The sequence below is a fragment of the Morus notabilis genome, unplaced genomic scaffold, assembly GCF_000414095.1.
Source record: "Morus notabilis unplaced genomic scaffold, ASM41409v2 Scaffold502, whole genome shotgun sequence".
NCBI lineage: Eukaryota > Viridiplantae > Streptophyta > Magnoliopsida > Rosales > Moraceae > Morus > Morus notabilis.
In genome coordinates, this window is record NW_010364639.1 from 251640 (window position 1) to 264238 (window position 12599).

General features: G+C 38.6%; 2 protein-coding genes across 3 annotated transcripts; one reads left to right on the plus strand and one right to left on the minus strand.

Annotated features, from left to right (window-relative positions):
- Positions 1–1086: 1086 nt before the first annotated feature.
- Positions 1087–4516, plus strand: LOC21399171 (protein RMD5 homolog). 2 transcript variants are annotated; one of them, XM_024171259.1, is made up of 3 exons: positions 1087–1265; positions 2214–2309; positions 2975–4516. In XM_024171259.1, exon 3 carries the CDS (start codon positions 3018–3020, stop codon positions 4176–4178), a length of 1161 nt encoding a protein of 386 aa, XP_024027027.1. In that variant the 5' UTR covers positions 1087–1265; positions 2214–2309; positions 2975–3017; the 3' UTR covers positions 4179–4516. The 2 variants fall into 2 exon arrangements, with proteins under 2 accessions (XP_024027027.1, XP_010105112.1); XM_010106810.2 differs by lacking the exon at positions 2214–2309.
- Positions 4517–8825: 4309 nt separating this feature from the next.
- On the minus strand, positions 8826–11576 carry LOC21399172. The gene is made up of 2 exons (XM_010106811.2): positions 10692–11576; positions 8826–10602 (listed from the first exon to the last, which is right to left on the minus strand). Exons 1-2 carry the CDS (start codon positions 11103–11105, stop codon positions 8881–8883), a joined length of 2136 nt encoding a protein of 711 aa, XP_010105113.1. The 5' UTR covers positions 11106–11576; the 3' UTR covers positions 8826–8880.
- Positions 11577–12599: the final 1023 nt, after the last annotated feature.

The following is a 12599-nucleotide window of genomic DNA, read 5'->3' on the forward strand; positions in this document are numbered from 1 at the left end:
TCCGATCAAGTAGCCACTCTTCAATTCGATCACGAACCGAGAAACATCAAAGGAGAAATCAAATTTCCAATCCAAACAAACGCTAAAAAAAAAAAAAAAAAAAGAGAGATGAGAAAGAAGTGAGAAAGAGAGAAAGAGATTTTGTTACCTCCGACTCGGGGAAATTGTTGCTAACTATTCCAATTTCTGCTTGCTTGAGGGGAGACTGGAGTCGAGAGGGGCAGCAGAGAGTGGAGAGGGGCGAGATGAGAGTGCGAGAGGCGAGAGTGGAGACTGGAAAGGGGCTGCGGCTGCCCTAGGCTAAATACCTAAATTCCTAATATAATGCGGTTGGGCTGGCTGTAATGAGTTGAATGGGCTGAAGGCCTGAGTAATATTAATGGGCCAAACCCAAACTAAGCCTGGGAATGTAATGTGTGCGGGTTAGGTTGGGTGTTGCGGGTTGTTACAGGCTCAACCCATAATTCACCCCAAATACTTCAGACCAGAAGTATAATGGGCCGAAAATTAAAAAAAAATACTACGGGATGTTTTTTTTAAGTTGAGTTGGGACGATACGAGATGAGTTTACGGATTGTTCGGGTTGATGAACACTCATATTGCGAAGGTTTTACGAGAAAAAGTCTAACGATGCCTACGAAGATTGCTCTTCTATTTTATTTTTTCGCTGGAAAGAAAGATGGGCATTTTTTTTTTTTTTTTTTTTGGGGGCTAATCAAGATGACTAGCTGATTAAACGACAAATTATCAAAATCAGAATTACGTGTCCTTTGTAGAACTCTCTGCAAAATACAAAGAACGAAAGAAAAGACTTCCCTGTTTTGTAGGATGACGATCCTGAAATAACATGTTGTCTTGTCAAAACAAAAAACGACATGACGATAGAGCATTTTTCCCGCGTAAACGACAACTTCCACAATTGGACGGTCCCTATTGGTGGATCACAGCGAATATCCTATTAGCAAGGCCCTACACTCTATCGGACCGACTTAGTGAACGGTCCAGATTTTAATAATTCCCCCACCAAAAAATCTCTGCACCCAATCGTCCTCTCGAAGCAGACCTGCAAAAAAAAAAAAAAAAAAAAAAAAGATATATATACATACATATATAAATATATATATATACAAGTTTTGCTAAATTTTGCCCAAATTTTTACTCCTCTAATCTTCTAACCATATAATTCTCAAAAGGAAAAAAAAAAAAACCAAATCAAACCAAAGGCAGAAAACTCCCGAATTTTTTCCCACTTCTCACCCACGGAGGTCTCTCTCTCTCTCTCTCTCTAAATATGTATATATATGTATGTATGTGTGTATATATACATGTTGATTTGATCTGCAATTAGTTGTGGAACTAAATATTTGGAATCTACTACTGAGTTATCTGAGGCGGTTTTGCCTGGCCTGTTTGAAGATCTCACAGTATTTCTCTTCTTCTGTTTTAGTTTCTCTATCCAAATAGAAATGTCGAACTGAAGAAAATCTCGGCCATTTTCTGTTTCTGTGATGATTGAAATTGTATTATCTTGTTTTGCAGCCTGGAAATTGGTTCGTTTTCCTTGTTGAAGTTTGACTTTGTGTAGAATAATTTCTCTTTCCCTCCTTTTTTTGGGGGTTGCCAAGTTAAGCTTCTAGATCTTGAAGATAAGTCTGGTTGAATTTAGAAAAAAGGGTTCATTTCATGATATTTGTTAATCCCTTTTCTGGGTTTTGTGTGTTCATTGGGTTAGTGTTATTTCATTTCTCACTCACTGATTTTTGTTGATGTAATGAGTTAAAATCCTGATTTTGCCCCCAATAGACCAATCATTCTGATTTGGGAATTTTACTTCTGCAATTGTACATCTGAAGTCAACGCCAAAACCAGGTTAAATGTGGCTTTTTTTTTTTGGTAGGGAAGATCTTGCCAGATATTCACTTAGAACAATATAGTTTAGGGTAATTTTTCTTTAGCTTCTATGAGTTTTTTCTTTTATGTTGGAATTAACTGTGTCATGATATCTACACATGGGTATTTGTGATTTGTGGACTAGATATTGTTTAAGAATCTGCAATGTTCAAGCTTGTCCTTGCAGTGCTTTTTATTGGTTTCTTGATGTCAGTGGTCTGCATTTGCTCATTTTTGTCTAAGCTTCTGTCTCAAATACTAAGGTTTGATGGCATCACTGTACTGCAACTAGAGGTTTGATGATACTAGTTCTAATTCTCTAGGAATCTAGCCTTGGCACTTTCTGTTGAGATTGGGTTGTTTATATATTTCGGGACCGGCTCTAGAAGCTAGAAGTCGCCAAGGAAATGCATTACTATGTGAGTTTTTCCGGATCCAATCTTTCATTTTTTTGTCCCAAATGGTGTAACCAACTACATTATGCCCGCATTATTGTCGAACTTCAAAGCATGGAAAAGTAAATAGTAAATGCAAAAACATTTCAAATTATTTAAAATTACGTGGCATAATGTGATTGGTTAAGGACTGTTTGAGATACTAAAATTCCGTTTGAGATACTAAAATTGGATTGGGGAGCTGAGTCCAGTTTTTTTTATTATGTCAAGTATGTTACTTGATTGTTTTGGATGTTTTTGCTAGCTTAATTATTGCGTATTGTAATAACTTGTCGCATACAGTGATGTTAGTTAAATGCTCTTATTAATCAGCATTTTTTTCCCTTAAAAAGGATTAATGGTTTGTTCCATGCCCTTATTAATGAATACTTGCTCCTGCACATTAACTATGCCATTCTATTCTCCATCTTTTATCTCTGCTGACAACTATAGTTTATACTTGCATATCTTGTCAATTACAAAGCTCAAATATCATTTTTTTCATTGTAACATAAATTTTTCATTTGTGTATGATGGAGAGATACTGAGTTGACATATTTTGTATGTCTGCGTAGGGGTGAAAAGAGGATTCTAGAGTGATACAGTTATTTGAAGTCAAATTATGATATAGTTCTCTTTGTTACTTGCAGCTGCTTTGATATATGCACACTGACACGGTTTGCGTGATTGTTAATGGAGCTTAATACCATTAAAGATGCATTTGATCGCGTTACAAAGAAGCAAAAGCTATCCAGCTCTAAAGCTCAGGAAGTTCTTGAACAGATTGACCGAGAAATAGAACTGGCATTACAAAAGCTACAATCACTTGATGATCTCGAATCGGAACTTGATTATCTCTCTGTCCTTGCTGAACTCAAAACCAAGTTAAAAGACATGGCTCCGCCCAATCAACTGGAAAGCACACAGAAAGAACTGAATATGGCATTGAGCAAATATCCAAAACTTCTCGAGAAAACCTTCAATCCAGATATAACAAAGGCCTATAGGAATACTGTATTCGACACGCACACAGTTAACCAGATAATAGCCAGCCATTTCTACCGGCAGGGTCTATTTGAAATTGGTGACTGTTTTGTGGCAGAGACCCAGGAACCAGAATCTGTATGCTCAGTGAAATTGTTATTCCAAGAAATGTTTCAGATACTAGAAGCCATGAGATGTCGGAATTTACAGCCAGCATTGAACTGGGCTGCTGCCAACTCTGAGAAACTCAAACAAAATGGATCCGATCTACTGCTGAAACTTCACAGCCTGCAATTCGTGGAAATACTGCAAAAGCAAAGCCGAGAAGAAGCTCTCAAGTATGCCAGAACTTATCTCTCTTCGTTTGCTTCTGACCATATGTCTGAAATCCAAAAGCTCGTAATCTGTATCCTGTGGACTGGAAGGCTTGATCGCTCGCCATACGCACAATTATTATCTCCAACCAATTGGGACAAAGTGGCTGAGAAGCTAACAAGGCAGTTCTGCAATATTCTGGGGCAGTCCTATGAGAGTCCACTGAATGTCACAATAGCAGCTGGGGCCCAGGGATTGCCACCTCTTTTGAAGTTCATGACTGTAATGGCAGGAAAGAAGCAAGAATGGCAGTTGATGAAGCAGCTGCCGGTACCAGTTGAGCTAGACAAGGAGTTTCAGTTCCATTCCATCTTTGTATGCCCGGTGTCGAAGGAGCAATCGAACGACGAAAACCCTCCAATGTTGATGACATGTGGGCATGTGCTTTGCAAGCAGTCTATCATGAAGATGTCAAAGAACAGCACAAGATCTTTCAAGTGTCCATACTGCCCATCTGATATTGATGCATCAACTTGTAGGCAGCTGTGTTTCTGATGTATTTCCAAAGTTGTTAGTAATGTTGTTGTTTGCTGTTTCTGTTTTCTTTATTTCTTTCCTTCTTTCATGAACTGGTTTAAATTTGTAGAAACTAGTTCTGTCGTTTGCGGTTTTGGTGACAGAAGTTGGTTTACTTCTGGTGTACTTCTGATTGATCAATTGTTGTGCATAGAAATTCTTTCTTCTCGCTGGTGATGAAGACAATTCTGAAATGATACCTGGGAGACTGAGGTACTAGTAGTGGGCACAGGTAAGGGCCTTGGTACTCCCTTAACTTCCTTAAATCTCTCGCAAGATGAGTGGACCCTGTAAGGAAAAATGGGGGATTTTATAAGACAAACTAATAATTGTTTTATCTATTCATGTGTCTTAAGTTTCCTAGGTTTTTAATATGTTACTGTTAAATCCTGTTGCAATGAAAAGTATTTCTTCTAAGTGCGTTGTTTTCATATATATACGACACATTGGGAAGCGAAGGGGAATTTTGCCACTAATAGAACTGTTTTGAGTTATATATACGACACATTGAGTTATATTGTTAACAAGTGAGAGTTTAGTTCCTGGTCTCTCTCTCTTTTTTTTTTTTTTTTTTTTTTTGGCTAATTAGTTGGCGAACTTAATTTTAATGTCGGGTTGTTTAAGAGGTTTGATCCCTGACAACAAAATTAAGGATAAACTTATGAAATTTAGCAGAGTTTAAGACGTTTGATCCTTGACAATAAAATTAAGGATAAATTTATGAAATTTAGTAGAGACACGTGTTGATATTTTAAGAGCTTAAAATTTCCTAGAAGCAATCACACGAGCAAAATGCTTTAAAAGAAACCAAAACAAATTTTAATCATGTGCTGGTTTAATCGGTCTGGACTTATTAGTAGAATAAATTTTGGTGTGCGTAGAAAATGGGAGACACTATAATTTTCTAAAGTCGCTCACGACTTTGATATAAATTTGAGACTTTTGGACCGACGAAATTAAACGAGAAACTAATTGGCTTGGTTTAGAGTTTAGTTTAATTTGATTTGGTCAATTTTTACGATTTGTCGATTATTTTGAACACGTGTATATGACTGTTACTTGAGGAAATTAAGGTTTCTGATTTGAATTTTTAATTCGAGATAAGATGTGATTTTATGTGAAAATTTTTAATTGTAGTAAAAAAATTAGATGTGATTTTTTGTGAGAATTTTTAACTATAGTTAAACTGGAATTGAAAACTTAAATCGATGAAATGAAAAAGGCATAGATTTTTTTTCCCCATTTTTTATGTGTGACATTTATACCTTAACATTTCACTCGTGTTAAATGCTACCCCTTTTTTCCCACTGAAGAGCTGGTTTTGACAATAATAAAAAGACCTCAATGTCCTTCACATTTTCAAATTTTTAGTTTTTTTCTTTAATCTTTTTCTTTTTCTTATTTCTTTTAAGGGTCTTTAGGTTGTTATTAATCAAAATCATTAACTAAAAACGATAAGAATTGTGCATAATCTGAAGGAATAAATTTGATACATTATACACCGGTCTTGATTGTTACCTCTCACTTTTAATTAATATTTTTTTTACTAATATAATTATTTAACTAAAAAAGATATTAATAAAGAGTAATGAGTAAAATTTCACAAATGTATTTCATTTAAAAAAATAAATAAATATAAAACTGTCCCACATAATGGGTATAATGGGCTACTTGAAGTTTGGGTGTCGGTGGTCTTTGGATTGTATTAACAAATTCTCTGCATGTTTTGAATCCAAAGGCCTATAAACAAGCTTGGCTAAGTGTTACCACCTTTTTTTCTTTTTTTTTTTTGTTTTTTTTTTTTGAAAGGGGTTACTACCCTTTATCCCTATGGAAGGTAGTACAAACATTTGTTTTTTGCCTTCATTTGTAATTTCACAATTCTATTTCCTTACATTTTTACCACCACATTTCCATTGTTTACCCTTTCAGTAGGCTTTAGGCATTTGTAAGTATAGCCTATAGGATCTCTTAACAATGTCACGCACTAAGGGCACTTGGCTACCCCAACAGATGCATATAATCATAACTTGTTGGTAATGTATTGTCTATCTCCGGATTATATTAGATTTAGAAGGGAATTAAGGATGAGCACTTTATTATTGGGATACCAAAAATGAATGTTATAAGAACAAAATGCATGATTCTTCTTTAAAGAAGCACATTGGAAAAGTAGCAATAAAAAAGGCAAGCACTCATAAGAAGCACCAAAAGGGCCTTTAAAAGTGTGCGCAATTTAAGGAAAATAAGCAGTAGTCCCCAAAAGTGTACTAAAAGAGCTCCTGATCACAACAACTATGGAAGAGTCACAGCCAAAACCTTTTTCAAGCTCAAGTGAATGTCACCACACTTTTATCTCCAAATTTTTTTTTTTTTAGGCTTGAAAAGGCCTTCACGTCTTTTGTTTTCCTTATCCTTTACAAACGTCTAAGTAAAGTCTGCTAACTTAAAGATACAACAGAAAAAAGAGGACTCTCATGGGTAGATGGAAGAAACCAAGTGGTCCACGTCTCTTATAACCATGTGATTAGTGCATAGTTTCTCCATTTTTTTTTATTATTATTTTTTGGAAGGAAACACAAAAAAATTTTGGGTTCACTTGTAGAATTAGAAGACGTTTGGTTCATGGATTAAAATCATGAGATTAGAACTATTTTCGATTTACATGTATTTTTTGTGAGAGAAAACATTGTAACGAACCACGAATCATAATTCGAATCGGGGTATAAATCCTCCAACCAAACAACTCCTTAATATAGGCATATCAAAAACTTAGTGGAGCAATTCAACCATGAGCTTATGGATTCAATCTCCACAGTTCAATATATTAATGAGGGTGTATTTTGAAAATAGAAGGCAATATTGTTTAGACAAACCAAGAAAGGAAAAAAAAAAGGATGTTTTGCATGATTGAATTGGGGCCAGGAAGAATTGCACATCAATTCACAAACTTAAAAATATGACATTGAGTTGTTGACAAGTTGGAGGTCATATTGTAATGTTGATCAACTTAGAATAAAGTATGAAATCCTATTCCTAACTAATGGATAGCTACATGGGATGTTTTCTTTCTCTATTTTTTTTTATTATTTTTATTATTTTTCTTTTTTATCTTTTGTTTTTTTTTCAAAAAGAAATTGTTGAATACCTATGTCTTTTTCTGCATCTGAGGGTACAAAACAAACATGACAATTGACAAAGGCCTGCCCCTCCCAACAAAGGAAAACACCATGAGCAAAAGGAAAAGGAAAAGATCTCTATCTATATTCTATAAACCAAAATGTTCATGCATCCTCTTTGACACAATTATCACCCCCTCCGTTTCATCATGACAATTGTGAGAAACTCATGTATAAAAAATCAATCTTATCTTGTAGAATTATGACACAAGGGGAAAATGTATCGTCGGATTCCACACACACACACACAAGCACATGATTGCTTAGCCATATATCGTAGAAAAATGGTAGCATCAGTCTTTCTGACATTCTCTGCATTTAATATTTAACACGTAAACTCTACTGTTTTTATTTTTTATTTAAATAATAATATATTACGTCAGTGGAGTCCACATGTCAAACTATAAATGCAGAGAGTGACAGAAAAGTGATGCTAATATTTTTCTATATTAAATATTTTAACCTCTTGTTTTGGCACCGACAATTGTAAAATCTCACAAGTGGCTGACACATGAGACGCACAAAATAGCTAAAAAAAAAGAATAATAATGGTATTAACAAGCAGGAGAACAAGATTAATTTGTACCTTTTTTAAAAAAATAAAAAAAAAGATTAGTTTGTACTTTTCAAACTTAAACTAACTGTGATTTGGAGTGGACAAACCCCTTAAACCGATAACCCTTTGAACTAGGCAACAACAAAGAGAGATATTTTTTAAATAAGCATTTGGCTCTATCCTGCGTCTCTATTACAATCAAAAACCCCACTTTGTCTTCACACCCACCTGAAAAAATTAACAGCTCATACTAACATACAAAAGTCTAGCAATAATCATCTCCTCTTTCTTGAGCTAAATTCCATCATATTAAACATATTGATTAGACCCAACAACCACATAACAAAAACATAATATATAATTGCGATTTTTTTTTTTAAAAAAAAGCCAGAAAGAAACAAATGTACCTCTCTCATTCCTTCTTCTCTTATCTTTTTCTTCCTATGTTTGCATTTCCTATCTATTAATAAATAACTTTGTTTGGTTCTTGGGAAAAGAAAAGAAAAGAAAAGAAAATTAAAAATTGGGTAAAGAGACAAATTAAAATGAGAACCATACTAATCCTCAATCAGTTCATGTAAGTGTAACCTTACCCCACCACTTCTACTCTCACTATCCGTTCCTTTCCACTGCAGAAAAGGGCCTAGACGTCGGGTTTCGATTGTCACTATTTTGGGCCTGGGCCCGCTAACTCTAACTCCAATCATTGTTTTTTTTTTAATTTTTAGATGACGTTTAGTTGGAGGATTCAAACGTGAGATTCGAATCATTTTTAATTTACGTAAATTTTTTATAAGAGAAAATACTATAACGAATCATGAATCATAATTCGAATAGGAAATGAATCCATCTACCAAACATCCTCTTAATTTATTTCTTCAATATATTCAAATATATTTTGGGGAGTATTACAAAATATTTGAAGAAAATAAAAAATAACAAAAATCTAAAATCTGGCGTTCTCAAAGCCGTGCAAGTCGCTAACTCTGTTCATCGACTTCCTCATGATAGCCACTTTAGCCAATCTCTCGGCGGCTCGCCAAGCCGAAGTCGGCGTGAGCGGCTCGGGCTTCTCGTCCGTCCGATTGGTCGTTTTCTGCCTTTGATTCTGCAGCTGGTGATGCCTGAGCCGGTTCAGCTCAGAGATCTCGGCTTCCAAGCCGCGCAAGTACTCGTCGGCTGAAGCCGAGCTGGATTGGAGGAGCAAACCGCGAGCAGAGGAGAGCAGGTGGTGCGCGCCAGAGAGGTCGCCGTGCTCGGCGAGCCGGCGAGACTCAGCGACGGCTCGCGTAGCGACGTGGAGGTTCCTGAGCCGTTCGATGTTTGGAGTGGAAGATCGGACGGCCTTGGGGCGGGGAACGAGGAGGGCTTGCTCTCTTGAGTAGACGAGCTCCATCGAAGGCGGGTCTCGGTGCGACGACCGTACGGTAAGAACGTGGTGGGGTCCAGCGGAAGACGAGGGGACTTTGAGCTCCAACAGCAATTCTCTCTCCTCCTCCGCGTAGAGATCGCCCAACCGGACCGAACCGTACCCCAGCGCCGCCGGCCGGCTCGTAAGAGAGTAAGCGGCGGCGATCTCCGCCGGCGATGAGCCGGAGGAGAAACCTAGCTGGAGACGGAGATCCTGAACAACGACGCTCAGCAAGCCACCGACGCACTTGGCGAGCGAGTCGTCGGACGACGGTTCGCCAATGCCGACGGCGTGGACGGGAATGTCAAGGTGAGAGAAGCGCGTGGAGGACACGGTCGGTGAGGAGGATCGCTTCTGGTTGTTGGCGTTAACGGCGGACTCCGAAAGGAGAATTATGGTGGCCACGGGATTCTTCTCTCGGCGATCTTCCAGAACCTTCGCGGCTTTCTTAATCGCATCTCCGACGGACATTCCCTGGCCAGCGACCGCACCGAGCGCGTCGACGATCCGCCGAGCGGATCGCTTCCCCGTGGATGTCATCCTCCGGAGCGGCAAAAGCCTCTTGGAGGCGGAGGAGAAGGCGACGATCGACAAACGGTCCGACGAGGCGAGCGAGGAGATCACTAGCCTCATGGCGCGCTTCAGCATTTGAATCTTTGCACCGCTCATGGCCGCTCCGACGTCCACAACCGTCACCAGATCGATCGGAGCTCGCCGCGCTGAGTTAAGCAGTGACGACGTCGTTCCGCCTATCGCCGGAGCCTTGACTTTCAAGACCACAGCATAGGTCTCGTAGCTCCGACCTACAGCCACAATTGCCGCCTCCGGCAGAAGACTAACATCAACGTTCTTCAATCGAGGAGTACTTGGCGCGTTAACAAAGAAGCCTTGGAACTCGGCGACGGCGCTGTTTTCGTCGTCTCCGACTTCGCTCTCGTCTGTTTCAGGTATCGGATTGAATCTTGCGCCGGAAGTCGGAGACATCAACGGCTCGTCATCGTCGTAAACTCTCAAACACTTGTTAGTCTTCACGTCTTTGAGCTTCGAAGCTTCGGTTTTGGTGGTGGTGTGGCTATGGTGGATCGATAACAGAGGAAGTTCTTTCCATCCGGTGCTGCAAACCGGACAAACAAGGATTTGATTCTTCTTGACATGAGCTGCAACGCAAGGGAAGTGAAAGGAATGCGAACATTCAGCCGTGAAAATCGCCGTTCCTTGCCCTGCTTTCACGCTCTGTAAGCAGATTCCACACCTAGTCTGTATCATTAAAAAAAAAACGTCATTTATTACTTTCACTGTGCAAAACTCGTGAGAACAACGTTGAAAAATAGCAAAAAGAAACTTACTTTGGATAGACGTAAGGTGGATTTGAGGAAGGAGAAGCTGGAGGGAGATTTGGGAGATGAAGGATTGGAGAGGTTGAATAATCTGGGGCTATTTGTGTTGTTCTTTTTGGGGTTTGAAGAGATTTTGCATTGGAGTTTCGGGCTATTGGGAACTGAGGAAGTTGGTGTTGTTGTTGTTGTGGTGGTGTTTGTACGGCAGCGGAGGCTGGACACGGGCTGAGACTGTAAACGTGGGGTTGATGGGTTTGAGAAGAAACCAAATTTTGAGCTGATTTTGGGGCTCCTATTGGTGGTGATGCCGTCGTAATTTTCTTGTTGGTCTTGTTGTTGTTGAGGATGTTTGTGTGTAGAGATTTTCGGCTGTCTGTCTTTGGGAATGGAAGTGCAAAAGGCCCTTCTCCAACCAGTCACCATTGTCTCTCACAATCTTTGGGAATCTCTCTCTTGTTTTGTCTTTAGAATATTTAGATTAGATGTGTTGAAGAAGTCTAATTGGTGGTTGTAGATGTAGTGGTAGAGGGAGATGAAATGGGAAGAAGAACATGGAAAAGGGAAAAATGAGGGGGGCAAAAAGCGTGTGGATTGGGGGATTATATGAAGAGAGACCAGAAGAGGCTATTTGATCTTTCTCATCGTGCCATTATTTCCCATGTTTCTATTTTTCTTCTGTTTGTTTCCTCTGTCGTTTCTTCGCCTTCTCTCTTTTGTCTTTCGAAACGGCCCCTCCTCACTGCAAATGAAAAGCCATCACTGCTTGCTGCCAAAACTCAATACCTTCTCTCTCTCTCTCTCTCTCTCTCTCCTTCTCTCTTTTGGCTCTGTATGTGTGATATGAGATCTCTGCAAAATGCAAATAGAGAAATATAGATAAGAGAAAGTGGAAAAGGCACTATTAAAAAAATAAAAAAAAATAAAAAAAATGAAAGTTGCTTTCTTTTCACAATGATATGTAAAAAGTTGGGGTGTTGGGATTAACATTTTGGGGTGGTGACTGGCAGGTGGAGGTTGGCACCTACTGTAACAAGTCAACGGGGGACGGCTCTTGGTATCACTGTCCCATTCCCACGTTATGGTCACCGACCCTTTCTCTCTCTCTCTCTCTCTCTCTCTCTCTCTCTCTCTCTCTCTCTCTGCATAGAGATCTCAAAAATTTCTCTCAAACTTGCCCTTGTTTGATTCACCCTTTAGCCTTACTCTTCCCAAACTTACCTTTTCCTCACAAAACAGATTGGCCTTATAATTTAATTTCTATTTTTATTTTTTATTTTTTTATTAATTTTTAGTTTAATCTTTTGACTTGTATGCATGAATTGCTACAGACAAAGAGTGGTGGTTTCAATGCGTGTGGTGCAGGGTTCTAATCTGACCCAAAACTGTGATTGAGCCTTCTGATCCTGTCCGTTCATGGTGGGGTCCATTTCGTAGTGACAAAAAAGGGGAATTTAATGGGTTTTTGGGATAATGGCTTGTTAATGGCCTATTACTATATTTTGCCTGTTTGGGCACTTGTTGGCGATTCTTTAACTATAACTTTTCTCATTATGCCTTTTATTATTGGTGTTCATTTATTACGTGTTGTAACAGCCATTTTGATACACCGATCCCAAGAAAATCCAGAAATCGGTGTGATGAAACAGAGAAGCTACAGCAAACAGCTAACCAACAATCCGAGTACTAGTGGATAGGTATTAGGTTACAGGGTTTAGTTCCTTCTCTCTCACTCTTTACCACTTGTTATTTTACAAAGTACTTCTCCAAAAATAAAAAAATAAAAAAAATAAATGGCATCTTTAAAGTGAAAAATAGGTTTAAATGAGAAAAACAAAAAAATGGATTTCAATTGGTCAAACCAACCAAACTGACTTTCAACACCTGAGCGGGTAGGACGCATCAAACGAATATGTGAAT

Excerpts from the sequence above, each read along its gene's own strand:
- LOC21399171 (XM_024171259.1), top strand. The coding sequence starts at position 3,018 with ATGGAGCTTAATACCATTAAAGATGCATTTGATCGCGTTACAAAGAAG.
- LOC21399172 (XM_010106811.2), bottom strand. The coding sequence starts at position 11,105 with ATGGTGACTGGTTGGAGAAGGGCCTTTTGCACTTCCATTCCCAAAGAC. Across the intron at positions 10,603-10,691 it reads CCACCTTACGTCTATCCAAA|ACTAGGTGTGGAATCTGCTT; the intron begins GTAAGTTTCTTT and ends TTAATGATACAG.